At 44.6% G+C, this 12857-nt stretch overlaps 2 protein-coding genes across 5 annotated transcripts in view; both read right to left on the reverse strand.

The window, feature by feature from the left end:
* The window catches only part of EEF2K (eukaryotic elongation factor 2 kinase), a 29069-nt gene extending 28382 nt beyond the window's left edge, over window positions 1–687 (reverse strand). For 3 of the 4 annotated variants that reach the window (XM_082064102.1, XM_082064103.1, XM_082064100.1), the window contains exon 1: window positions 562–687. The gene's annotated coding sequence lies outside the window, so the exon portion shown is untranslated. The remainder of the gene's footprint in view (window positions 1–561) is intronic. The other variant, XM_082064101.1, reaches the window with a different exon arrangement.
* A 4991-nt stretch (window positions 688–5678) lies between these two features.
* SDR42E2 (short chain dehydrogenase/reductase family 42E, member 2) overlaps window positions 5679–12857 on the reverse strand; it is a 30993-nt gene continuing 23814 nt past the window's right edge. Inside the window, exons 20-27 of the mRNA XM_082064685.1 lie at window positions 12234–12352; window positions 11206–11281; window positions 9691–9773; window positions 8821–8958; window positions 8487–8552; window positions 7752–7815; window positions 6977–7050; window positions 5679–6322 (exon numbers count right to left, since the gene is read on the reverse strand). Coding sequence (XP_081920811.1) covers window positions 6074–6322; window positions 6977–7050; window positions 7752–7815; window positions 8487–8552; window positions 8821–8958; window positions 9691–9773; window positions 11206–11281; window positions 12234–12352 — 869 coding nt within the window. The 3' untranslated portion in view covers window positions 5679–6073. The remainder of the gene's footprint in view (window positions 6323–6976; window positions 7051–7751; window positions 7816–8486; window positions 8553–8820; window positions 8959–9690; window positions 9774–11205; window positions 11282–12233; window positions 12353–12857) is intronic.

The raw sequence follows: 12857 nt of genomic DNA on the forward strand, positions 1-12857 counted from the left end.
CGGCTCCCCGCGGCCCCGCTCCCGGCTCCCCGCGGCCCCGCTCCCGGCTCCCCGCGGCCCCGCTCCCGGCTCCCCGCGGCCCCGCTCCCGGCTCCCCGCGGCCCCGCTCCCGGCTCCCCGCGGCCCCGCTCCCGGCTCCCCGCGGCCCCGCTCCCGGCTCCCCGCGGCCCCGCTCCCGGCTCCCCGCAGCCCCGCTCCCGGCTCCCCGCAGCCCCGCTCCCGGGCCGTTGCACGCTGAGAAACGGGATTTTGGGACTTTTAAACTAGGCGTGCCCGAAATAAATCGCAGTCCTGAAAACATATATGGATGAAACTATTATCTTCAGGCGTAAGTGCAGAAGCGTTGCCCAATACAAAAATATCAGGTTATTTTTAGGTCCCAGCAGAAGCCCGCGGCTTGGCCGCCGGCCTTTCAGAAATTCCAACCGCCAAGTTCTCCACATTTTCTGTCACTAAAAACGCCCATTCCGCACGTCACCCCGCGAGCAGCCTGGCCACAGCTTTCGGCAGCCCGACTCCCCCCCGCGCCGGTGTCAACCCCCGCACAGCGAAGGCACCTACCGGGTTAGCGCAGCCCAGACGCGTCGCCCCGGCCGCTGCAGCCCGTCCCCGCTGCAGCCCGACCCCGCTGCCGCCGCCCGGGCCAGAGCAGGCGGGCGCGCAGCCGCCCTGCTGAGGGGAGGCGCGCGGCGGGGCCGCCCATCACCTCCGCGCTACCGCCGCGCGCCGCCCTCACCCCTTCCCGCCTACCGCGCGCGCGGGCGGCGCCTCGCGCTCCCCTCAGAGGCTGCGCGGACGCCCCAGGACAGTGGGGTGGGGGGTCCTGCCAGACACTTTATTCCTGTGAGGAAAACGTTGAAAATTTGAGGAGACACCCCTCCCCCCCTTCCCGATGAGGTGTTAGAGATGAGGGAATCCCGGGCGAAAGGGAGCAGAAGGGATAGCAGCTGTGCTGGAATCCTGCATGAAGCCAGGTCTCCTGAGCGCTGCTCACAGGACAGGCATCCGAGTTTCATTTCTGCTTCCTTGAGGTTTGGAGCCAGAAGGTGGGTGTCCCGGGACAGGTGCTGCACTCCACAGCAGCCCCCAAGGGCCCCAGCCCCGGGGGAAGGCAGGGAGCAGACAAAGACAATAACCATGGGACCTGTGGGGGCTCCATGCACTTCAGACTGGCCTTTTCAGCTAAATTAAAGTGCACAGCGCTCTATTTCCCCATGAGAAATGGCAGAAATGTGCACCAGATTTCAAGTTTCAAAGGCTTCAGATTTCCGCAAATCACCCGTATTTGCTTTCTTCCTAAAGAATGGGTTTTCTGGGTTGAAAACGTCGATGTTTAAGTTTTTCCTCAAGCTAGAATTTGTGGAAAATTTAAACGCAACTCCTTATCCTTACATGGCAATTAAGTGGGTTCTGGATTAATTTTATTACTTGGCAGCCTGCAAAGAATCTGCCCCTTTTACTGTCATTTAATCTTGTATTCATGTAAATAACCCTCATTAGTGCTTCTTACTGTAAGTAAAGGTTACAAAACCAAGATGCAAGATGTCAGTATGTCCTTTGTGACAGACAGACAGACAGACAGACAGTCTCTTGTGGCATCACAGACAGAAGGATGCACAATCCTCACTCTCTCCAAACAGGGAGCGACTGCAGAGAAACACTGCTGCAGGACTAGCACTGAGATAATCTTCAGGAGGAAGATTACTAATATTTAATTAAAAACCCATGGAACAGATGCTCTGACTCTCTGCCAGGAACACCCACTTACACCACTGTTACTTACATAAATTAAACTGTAACTTTATTCTGGGGAGGGGAGGGAGCAGCACATGCCTGCAGGAACGCTGCCTGCAAATTTGAGGGTACCTGTAATTTTGGCAGCAATTTCCAGCACTATGCTGAGGGTGCAGCCCTTGTTTGAGAATGTAAAACAGAGACTTGACTGAGCCCCCATTTAATGCTGCTTCCTACAGGCACGCTTCTAGGTAGCCTCAAATTCCTGCAGTTTAAGCTCAAATTAAACACATTTACAATGTTTGTGGATTGCACAGAAAACCTCTGAGGTCCTATTAATCTCCCAGCTGCAAATCACTGGCATAAACGTTAATAACTGTTGAAAACTGAGTGCTTTTGCCCCATTAGCACCAGAATGCGTGTCTCCCCATTTCCCATTCCGTGGGTGGCCCAGCTGAGCACCCTGGGGAGAGCAGCACCTGACAGGGCTGCCAGGGATGCCTCTGGGAAGAAGACAGACTCGACAAATTAATCCTGAAGGCCTGGTGGAAGCCAGATGTCTGGTTCCCAATGCATGAACATGTGCTGATAAAGGTTAATAAAACCTCCATCTGCTATCGTAGGCTACTAGATAACGGTGGAATGCTATTACCGGTGTGATTCATGAGCACGCTGCACAAGTCACAAGAGTAACTGGCTTTAAACTCATGCAAATACACAGCATCGTTTTGGACTAAAAGGGATGCAGTGGTACACAGTAGTACTGTGCTAATGGAGCATCTTCTGCTATGTTAGGAACACAGTTAGGTCACACCATCTCAAGGTACACATTTCTCATCCTTTTAAATAAGCCAGCTCTGGTACCCTGATGCAAGGATGTTCTTATTTTCAGGTTTAAGCGTGGGGTTTCTCTTCTCTGCAACATTTTCTTAAAAGAACAATCAGTGATGATAAAAAAGGGTTTAATAAAATACTAAAGATAAAATACTGAAGATAAAACACTAAAATGCTAAATAAATTAGATATTAGCCCAGACATGCTGCATCTTCTGGTTTTACTTTTCTATTGAGATGTTACCTATTACATCCTTAACACTTAGGGAGTTTGATTCACATTTATATTTTGTTTGAAAATATTAAAAATTACATTTAAAATTACAACCTAGGAAATCGGTGACCTGCAAGTCTAGTATGTTACTCTTTCATTTAGTATGCTCAGCAATTCATATATATTTTTCAAGAGCACTGAAGCTTGTGAAGTTCCAGTATGCTCATGTTAAATGAGGGTCTTTAGGAATTGCTGTTCTAGGGAACTGTAGTTTTTGAAAGGAAAAAAGGAAAGCATACCCCAGATGACACTAACTTTTAGACCAATTTTGATTTGCATTCATTTGAAAATCAAGGTGAAAAATTACCTTTTAAGTAAATTAATTCTCTTGACAATTTGTGCCTACATACTCCTATGACAGTCCCTTCTTAGATGGTAAATCCAGTTGGTCATAAAGCTCATTTCAGCTATACTATAGGTGCATATACTATACATGCATAGAACTTCGTGAAGAACCAGTGCATGTCTTCCTATAGGAAGAGAGGAAGGGTAGACATCATTTCTCTGTATTAATTACACAGCATTTAGTCCTGGTTTTAACTCTGTCTACAAAGTAATTTTACAAATTCTTCCTGCAGGCCTCCCAGGGTAAGAGAATTTGTCTTTCTACTCACCAGTGACAGCTTGAATCTGATTGCCAACCCCAAGCTCCCACATTGAGATGGGAAAGAAAAGCATGTGCTTACACCATGCCAGAGCTCAGCAGCAGGTGAGTGAGTATGTGGCAGGACCACGAGCTGTGCATGGCCAGGTCTGGCCACAAGCTGCACTTTGTACCAGCCTCCACAGCTCCATGTTGAGCAGCACAGAGATAAAGGCAGCCAGGGGTCTCTGATTTCAGGTGGGAACAGTTCAGCTGCAGGTACACTGAGACGCCAAGCCAGCAGCTGGCAGTGAAGGTCACCAGCCCCACAGCGCGCTGGCAGCTCTGGGGTGGGCAACAGTCCCTGCACTGTGGTGGGCCTGGGGGCGGCTCTCTCCCGAGCGAAGCTGGGACAGAAGGCGGTGGGTCCTGCTTCTGGGGCAGGGGGCGGGCCGGCTCCTCTTGCTGCAGGGAGGTGTGTGCAGAGCTGCTCTTGTGGCTGTAAAGGCACGGGTGAAGGGCGGCGCTCGGCCCTGCACGGACAACCCCGGGGTGGTGGATCCGTGTGGCCGGGCAAAGCCTTCCTGAAGACCGGCTGGCGCTCCACTGCTGCTGTGGGGCACAGCCCCCAGGCACCGCTTTGCTGCGATGCCGGCCCGCGCCTGCAGGGGTAGGAGGGTCCAAGGCCCGGTGCCGGCTGGGCCCCGGAGGACGGAAACCGGGCCGCGCGTCGGGCTCCCCAGGCGCCGGCCGCGGGTCAGGGGTCAGCGCGCGCGGCGCCCAGGCCACGTGTGCAGCCGGCGCCGGGCGTGCGGCAGTGGCGCCACCTGCCGGGCGCGCGACGCCCGTCCCGGCCGCGGGGAGGACGTGGGACCCGGGGCGGGGGACGGGCCCCGGCAGCGCCGGCCGTGGAGCCATCGGCCGGAGGGCGGGGAACCTGTGCCTGCTGCAGTAGTTGCGTTTCCCGGGGAAGGCGGGCGCCGACCGGCCGCGCTGGGGGCTTGTGGTAGGGCAGACACAGGTGGGCAATGTGTAGAGGTGGGTGGGGAGAGCGGTGGCACCGCCCCCTTGAAAGAGGCCTGGCGGGCGGCAGAACACCCAGACGGTAGCGTGGCCGAGTGGTCTAAGGCGCTGGATTTAGGCTCCAGTCATTTCGATGGCGTGGGTTCGAATCCCACCGCTGCCAAGTTGTTTTGTCCCTCCCGCGCCGGCGGCTCGTTTTCTCCGCCCGAACTGTGAGCCCGCAGGGGCGGCCCGGACACAGTGCGGCTCCCACGGGCCGGGCACGGCGCCCCGCGGCCACTCGGGGTGGGCGGCTGTTGGGCGTTGCCAGTCACGTTTGTTAAAATGGGATTGTAGAAAATAGTGGCACGCGCTAAGGAAAATGGCTTCTCCTCTCTGTGTCTTTTGTCTTAAAAAATTAAATCAGAAATGGTCATTTCAGCAGTTCTGCCTTCTCGTGCCATGTTCGACTTAATGCAGGTTCAACCCACAGTCACTGTACCTTGCCTTTGCTGCCCTCCCTGAGGCGAGATCTAGGTGCTCTCAGCTTCTCTAGATTTCTCAAATCCACCTGTGATTGTTCCCTGTCCGCTACCCAACCCTGATTCCTCCAGATCTCCTGCCTTAGCCCTGGTACTGTTTCCCAAGCTGACTCTTACGGCTCATATCGTGCTCCTGCTTGTTCCCGCCCCATGTTACAGGCTGGAAAAGCTGCAGAGGGGAGATTTCTGTGATAAATCACCAGTATGAGTGGTGGATGGGAAGGAAGGGGCCTTCAGACCCCCTGTTGTTTAGGCCCACATTAGCTGAACAGTAATTCAAAAAGCGTGTTGTTCACTTCAGCTACTTGCAGGGACTTGCAAAGCACAACTGCTGTACTTTAGAAATCAGAAGCAAAGTCTAGTTGTGCCTAAAGTTCAGCTGATAATCAACTAAACTCTATTGTTAGTTATTTCCCTCAATAACTCCAGGAGTACAGTATAAAGCAGTACAAAGCTTAGTGCAGTCCATAGTGGCAGATTCCTCTACTGTGACATAAATGCACTTAACTAATGTAACTTAGATAATAACTTCCAATTTAACTAAAATACACAGTTTTGACTAATGAAAAAACATACCTGCATGTACTGCCTAGGCATCCAAACTGTGTCGAGGTGCTGTTGCAAGTGGCTGTGCACCCCAGGGAAGGGTGGGGAGCGGTTCTGGAGCCACCTGCACAGAGGCACAGGGTGGACTGCAGCCGAGTTTCATGTACGCATTTATTTTCCCTCATATGCAGTGATACAGCTAATTCACAAAATAAATTTACACAGTGTGAACTCTCTGTATGGTTTGTATATGTTATTTACAGTAGTCTGTTCTGTCTGTCCGTTGGGTTGCTCCTCAGTTCCCCAAGGCAGTGAGCCGTGGCAGCAGCTGTAGTCAATCTTTCTCTTTATTTTAGCCATTCTTTTTTCACTGGGGAAGCACTGCAGGCTGGTTGTAGCTCTTGTTCTTTCTGCAGATTGTCATTTGCTTCAACAATCAGTTTGGACAGTTGTTTTTTGGGTGTGAAATAAACCTGTTTATTGGACTGGCGCTAGTGACTATTGAGGAGATTAGAATGATCCAGGTAGCGCTGCTGTGAGTATGTGCAGTTCATGCAAGTCACTGTTGCGTTTCTTTAAAAAAATGCAAAACTGAAAGGCTGTCAAATTCTAAAGAAAGAAAGATCAAACTTAAAGTAACAATTAAAGAAAGCAAAACTTTGAAGAAGATGTGATTATTTTGGGCTTCTGGTCTCGTTTTAATGTAATGGTCCACGGAGTCAGCAAATGCAAACTTCTCTGGGCTGTATCCCAGCTGACTCCGTGCCTTGTCTATTCGAAATGTATGAGTTGTAGAAATGTTCTGTACCTGTAGGGCAAAAGAGTCAACACAGAAAGACACGAATACATAGGAAATTGGAACAAAGTCTGTAAATGGTAGCAAAGGCACAGTTAAAGGAAACTTAACATAAATACCTCCCCCCAACACAACATTATATCAATGTCCTATTGACATACGTCATGTTATCTTTAAAATTGTTCACTCGAAAGGAGAATCTTGAAGGCCTAAATCTTGAAAGATTTTGAATCTTGAAAGCCTAATGAGGCAGTAAAATCTGCAGAACAGAATCTTCTAGTCTTGAAAACATCCCTGAAAATGCTCTGCACTCTTGTTTATATACCTAAGCAGGCACATAAAAGCCATCTCCTAGATGCCTAAATATCTTCAGAAATGAGGGCCTGACTGACCAGCTAGAGCAACCCAGGATGGGCCTTGGAAGGAAGGAGCTGAAGCAGCCTCTCCCACATTGCAAGCACAAGCTCTTATCTTTTCTAAGATTATGGTAATGAGCACAATATGTCTAAAATGTATGATGCATACACCTGCCCTGCAAACTGGAGGCTGAAGTAGTACTGGGTGGATTTTACTTTCTACTGACTTAATCTTAAATTGTGCCTCAGTATTAATGTGTATGTGAGCATTCTGGGAAAGCCAAGGGGAGCTGACAGACAAAGATTTTACCTCATTTCTGGTCAGCAGTGGGGACAGTTCAACAAATGGCTTCAGCATCAGATGAAGGTATTCCATCACTATGGCTGCATAACAAAAGATTTCAACTTGAGGTAAGAACAGTAAATTGCTATGCCATTATGATTTTGGCATATCTCGCACTGTATACGATAGCGAAGGATAATCACATGCCTAAATGCTCAGGGCATTGGTACTAACATCAGCAGGACCACTTGCTCACAAGGGGGTAGGTTTAATCTTAATACTTCAATCAGCCTGATTTAGGGCGCTTCTGTGAAAAGGGTTTGGCGGGTTGATGACAGGTCTAGTGAAAAGATCATGAGATTTCATAAAAAATACGCTAACAACAAAATACTCAAAGTTGCATTCTGTCTTAGCTGCACATGGGAGTTGGTTCTGGAGAGCACACAGGATACAGACAAGAAATTTACCTGTGCAGCAAAGCAGATACTCTTCAGCATATTTCAGAAGTTATGGATTTTTACATATAACTTTTTATATTTAAACCATTAACTCTACAAAGTTTTACATGTATCAAGTCCTACACAGAACTTGTTTTTGTGGGACTTCAATAGCAGATCATTCTGGTTTCAACACACTGCTTAGAGCTGAACTTCACCCCTAACTGCTGTGCACTAGATAAGCCCACAGCATATTATTTTATACATTAAAAATGTGGGCATATAAAAAAACCAAAACATTATCTTATTATTAGGAATGAGGGTAGTGTGGACAGAAATAATAAATGTTGATAACATATTTTTACCTGATGCATAAACTAAGGAAGTAGGAATACGTATCCGTGGTTTACTGCAACCTAATTTTTCAAACTGAAAGAAATTTTTAAAATAGTGAAAACAACAGAAATGTCAAACAAGTGTTAAAGTTTCAATAAAGAAGATATTTGTAGAAATATTTACTGATTAAAAGGAAAAAATCATCAATGCTGTTTCTATTTGAGTTTTCATTTTGCAGGGAATTCCAGTTAAATGTCACGTGCAGACACTATCTAATTTTCAAGTGACAGTCTCAAAAAAAGGAAAAAAATGGTTTATAATAATCAGTTGAAATGTCATAGTGTGCTGATACCTAATTTAACATTGTGACATGTTTATGGTTTTGAGCCCATCGTTAACAATAAAGCAATCTTTTGAAAAGAATGTATATTACAGATTAATAATTAGGATTTATATTTTTTGTCCACCCAAAATAGCCACCATTAACAGGTGTGTGCTCAAGAAACGACGATAATGGCAACTCAAAGGATACTGGTTTAAATGGTCCTTTGAGCTCAGTGAAGACAGTTACTTTAATGTCATGTTTTAGGTAGATTTTGTTCCAGCACTAATTGCACTGAACTTCAAGCAGAAATTAAACCTGCATTCAAAAGGGAACTCTTACACTCAAATCAAACACCAAGCGTAAAATGCGCACAAAAGCTGCGGTTGTTTACAGTCAATGAAATTAATGTATTTGCAGATAAAGTATATATTGTACGTACAAGTGGAGTTAACCATTCAAAAAGGTTGAATTTTTCGCCATCATTAATGAAATATACCTGGCCACTCTGTTAAAGAGGTAGAGAAGAGACAAGTTAATAAAAATAATACTGCATATATCTATTGACTTCCTGCCTGACACACTGCACAGCCAACACTGCCAGATCCCACACTGTGCATGGCACATTTGTCAAGTAAAAACAGAGACAACAACATAAGCCAAGGAACCATAACATGTACATTAATTATTGCTACTACAGTTGTTATTATAGTATGGAATACAGGGGCAAGATCCACTGTCCAATGACAACTGTGTTGCTTTTCTTGTTCACTTACAGCTATGTAGTTCTTTTCAGGGGTGAGAGCAGCAGCAGCGAGAATTTGAGCTTGTATAAGATTCTCTGCGTGTACCCAGTTCATTTTAGCAGAAGGATCCCCAAATTTGAAGTTAAGTAGCCCTCTCTCTATGTTTTTCTGTAGACAGAAACAAACATGAAAGCAAAGCAAAGTGGGTTTTAAAATGGGGCACAGTGCACCTTCTTGTCCAGCTAAGTGTAGGTTTGTCCCTATCTAAAAAAATTACATTAATCAATTAAAAACAGTCAGGAGAAGTGCAGAGAGTCTAACTTCATATTGTACTAATGCTTTTAAAATAACTGACTCATACAATTCTACAGGGATTGCATTCTAAACACTGTACCAGTCCTACAATTTAAAATTCAGCAAGTGAAAAAGAGTAAAATGTGAGCACTTCAGCTGTTTGCCCTTTAGTAACCTGCTGTACCAGAAAGTGCTTCCGACTCCATCACTTGTTTCATTGGATAGTGAAAGCTGTTAATAGCTGAGGCTGGAAATAAGATATTTTGCTGTATCTCTTTTCATTAATATTTTATACCATTTGGTGTAAGTTGCATGTGAACAGACATTTGAAATACCATAGATTGGCCTGAATCTTATAGTGAACATTGGATTATAAAGCTGTACTTACATGTGTTTGTATTTTTTTTAAGAAAAAGCTTTCTTTATGTAATATACATTCTTTACAGATATCATATAGTGCCTGTTAACAAAAGTTATAATATCCTCAGCAGACAATTGAATTATTGAATTGCTGCCCACTAAGAAGGTTTGTCAATTTATAACACAAATAAGCGATGCTGTTGTATATAATGGAAAATTCTGCTGAATAAGGATTAAAATACATACTGCCAGCCTTGGCAAGTGCCTTTGCTCTTCTGGTCCATAGATTCCTGGTGGGCGAAGAACACATGTATAGAGTATTCCACCTCCTGGAAGAATGGGTAAGACCATTTTTAAGTGACTTTCACATGACTATGATACATCTTCGTTTGCATGAACCGAAGCCTGTGGTAGCAGAACTCACTCTGAAATAAATTAACTTCACCATCTTAAAAAATAATACACAGCAAAATGTGTGGAATTAGTAGCTGAATGTTAAGTTGGCAGAATCAGAACATGAGAAACAGCAAGACAAGATTCAGAGAAGTCCTGCCAGCATAGTCAGATTCCTAGAAATTAACGGATATTTGGAAACCTCTTTCTAACCAGTTCTTTGTCTCTGTGCCAAAGCAGCAAATGAATGTGCCAACGGTGGTTTGCTGAACTGAGCAAGTCATTGGTAGGAAAGTGGAATGAATCCAACTAATCTCATACAGAATTATTGGTGGGAAGCAGTGACTCACTGGCAGCACAAGGTAGAGCTGCAGGGCTCTCAAGCGTGGGCACAGCCGGCTCCCACTAGAGCTGCTGTAGAAGCTTGTGGGAACTTCAGTGGGGGAAAGTAAGGACCACCATCAAAATCCAGTTGCTTCCCAAGTACATCAGTTGGCTGGTTCATCATCTGCTGTAACTGGTCTTAATAGTACTTGAAAACATGCGAAATACTCATATGGCACAGGATCAAAACGGGATGTTTGGAACAGTGACTGGATCTAATTTCATTGACAAATGCAGAACTGTGTATTGCTCCTAAAATTAAGAGGGTCGTTGATGTGCAGAGGTGCTGAGAAAAGAGGAAATACGGAAAAAAAATAAACAAAATAATTCTATTGGGATGGAGTGTCCATCAGTGACTATATCTCTTTATAGCACTCTGCAAGTATCAAATGAAGAGAGTCTTTTCTGTAAGTTGTCTACAGCTAAATTTAGCTCAGTATCACTTGGTCACAGAATCATGTTGCACTTTACATTAATTTGTTTTGCACTGGCAGTTATAGTATCTCACAGGTGAGCTTAAGTATTCAAGTGTATAACCGGCTTCCTCAACACGGAAAACTTTGGGAAGCACTAATAAATAATTCCAGGTTGTAGTATCAGTTGCCTTCTTCAGATTTTAATATATAACTGGGGGGAGGGGAGGTAACAACTTAATCACCATTCATGTTTTACTTATGTTGCATAATACAGTGACATTAAATACATGTTTTTGTTTAATTTATAGCTGTCTTCATCTTTTCAATTAACATACTGAACTCATTGCTCCCATGCTAAAACCTTTTACAGACACTATGGGAAGTAAAAAAAACTAAAGGTGATTTTTAAGTGAAAGTCTTTTGGTTTGTGAGCGGGGGTAGAGAACTTGATTTCATAATTGCTGGACAATATTGTCCCCCAAGGATGGATACAGGATACAGGATGTTAGGGAAGAACAGGAAGAGGAGGAGTAAATCCTACTATGAATTCATGCTAAGACAAAAGTACCTGCTAGTGGAGTTCCGTTAGCTGCTAGTACCATTTGTTCTGCAATTGATTTGGTTCTGGAATAATGATCAACATGCTACAGAGAAAAAGCAAATACATTTTTATCTGTTCTTGAAATGACAGGGCAGAGGGGCATCTCTACCCCACTAGTTTTTACTTAGCGGATGGCAAGAAATACCTTAAAATATAGAAGCCGTGTGGTATTACTTTAGGGTAAAACACGTGCATATTGCTAAGGTAAACAAGCATTTTAATTTATGCAAATCCAGTTAATTAATTCCAGCTCATTTGAGAAGCAATAAATATATGTATGCTTTGAATGCTGCCAAGAATGTAATTGACCACTACTTTGCAATCTGGATTTCTTTTTCAGGTAATGGAAAAGTCAAAAGCCAAGTTTTGAAGACATTACAATTGGTCTGAATTATCCTGTTCACTTTCTTGTGGCACTGTCCTAGAGAAAATATTTGATATAGTATTCAAAATATTATTCAATATTTTCTCTATCCACCTCTACTTCTTGGGAAACTGTGAAGTACTTAATGGAGTGAGGAGAGACACAAAACCCAACTATGCATGCAAAGCAAGCAGAAGTACTTTCTTCTTCTTAAGTGCAATAAAACCACAGAAAAATAGGCTGCTTTTCCATATCAGCTCTGTCTTAAATATATGTCATCTTAAATACAGGAGAAACAGAAAAATCTTATAAATAATAAATAGCTAAAGAGGCACTGAGCCATATAACACAATCCCTATGTCCAGGTGGAATTTCATTGATGTTAATGGGTCACACTATGAGTTATTTTCTAAAATCAAGGCCTGGATAGGAAACAAATAAATATAAAACACAGTGTACATAAAACTGCTGTGCCAAGTTTGTGAACAGCATCTACAAATGGCGCAAAGAGTTTTCTTTCTGGGCACTGGATTCTGCCATCAGGCAAAACATGGTCATGTAAACTCCAGAGCTTTTAGAAACAAGAAAGTAAACAATGAGGAAACGTGAAAATGTAAGACAACCAAAATACCTTTTCAATTGGAAAATATGGCACAGTTTCCTCATCACCATCTTCAATAGGAAGCCCTCCGAACACCACATTTACTGTACTGGTGTATATCAGTCTAGTGATGTTCCTTCGTTTGCAGGCTGCGGCAATGTGGAAAGTAAATTAGTTTAGTGCAAACTGAAACAATCTGGAATAAAGTTTGCATGACCTTTTTCTGAGAACCTGTCAAATCTTAAAAGAGCTATTTTTATGATTAGGTGACTTAAAATGCAAAGCATGTTTAAAGTGAAGACTCGGCTTCCAGCCCTGCCCACTGCCTGTGTACAGGCTGTTAGACGGCAACCGGGCTTAGTGCTACAAAATCCACATGGAAATCGTTAACTCCTCACGTGGAGACAGGTTCTGATATCACGTCCAACACAGTTACGAAAAGCTGAAGTAGTTGAACCACAGTGCTGGCTCTCTTATCACACTCCATACCAGAACTGAGCATAAAAACCCCCCAATGACACATTTCCTCATCTTCTGCCAAAAACGTAAAGTATTTGGTAAAAAATAGTGTGTGCCAAAAAGGCCAACTGGCTTTTTCTAAGTGCTGTAATATTTTGATATGCTATACTAACACCCAGTGGCAATGTTAGATAC

Source organism: Streptopelia decaocto (assembly GCF_964273445.1).
Source record: "Streptopelia decaocto genome assembly, chromosome: 13".
NCBI lineage: Eukaryota > Metazoa > Chordata > Aves > Columbiformes > Columbidae > Streptopelia > Streptopelia decaocto.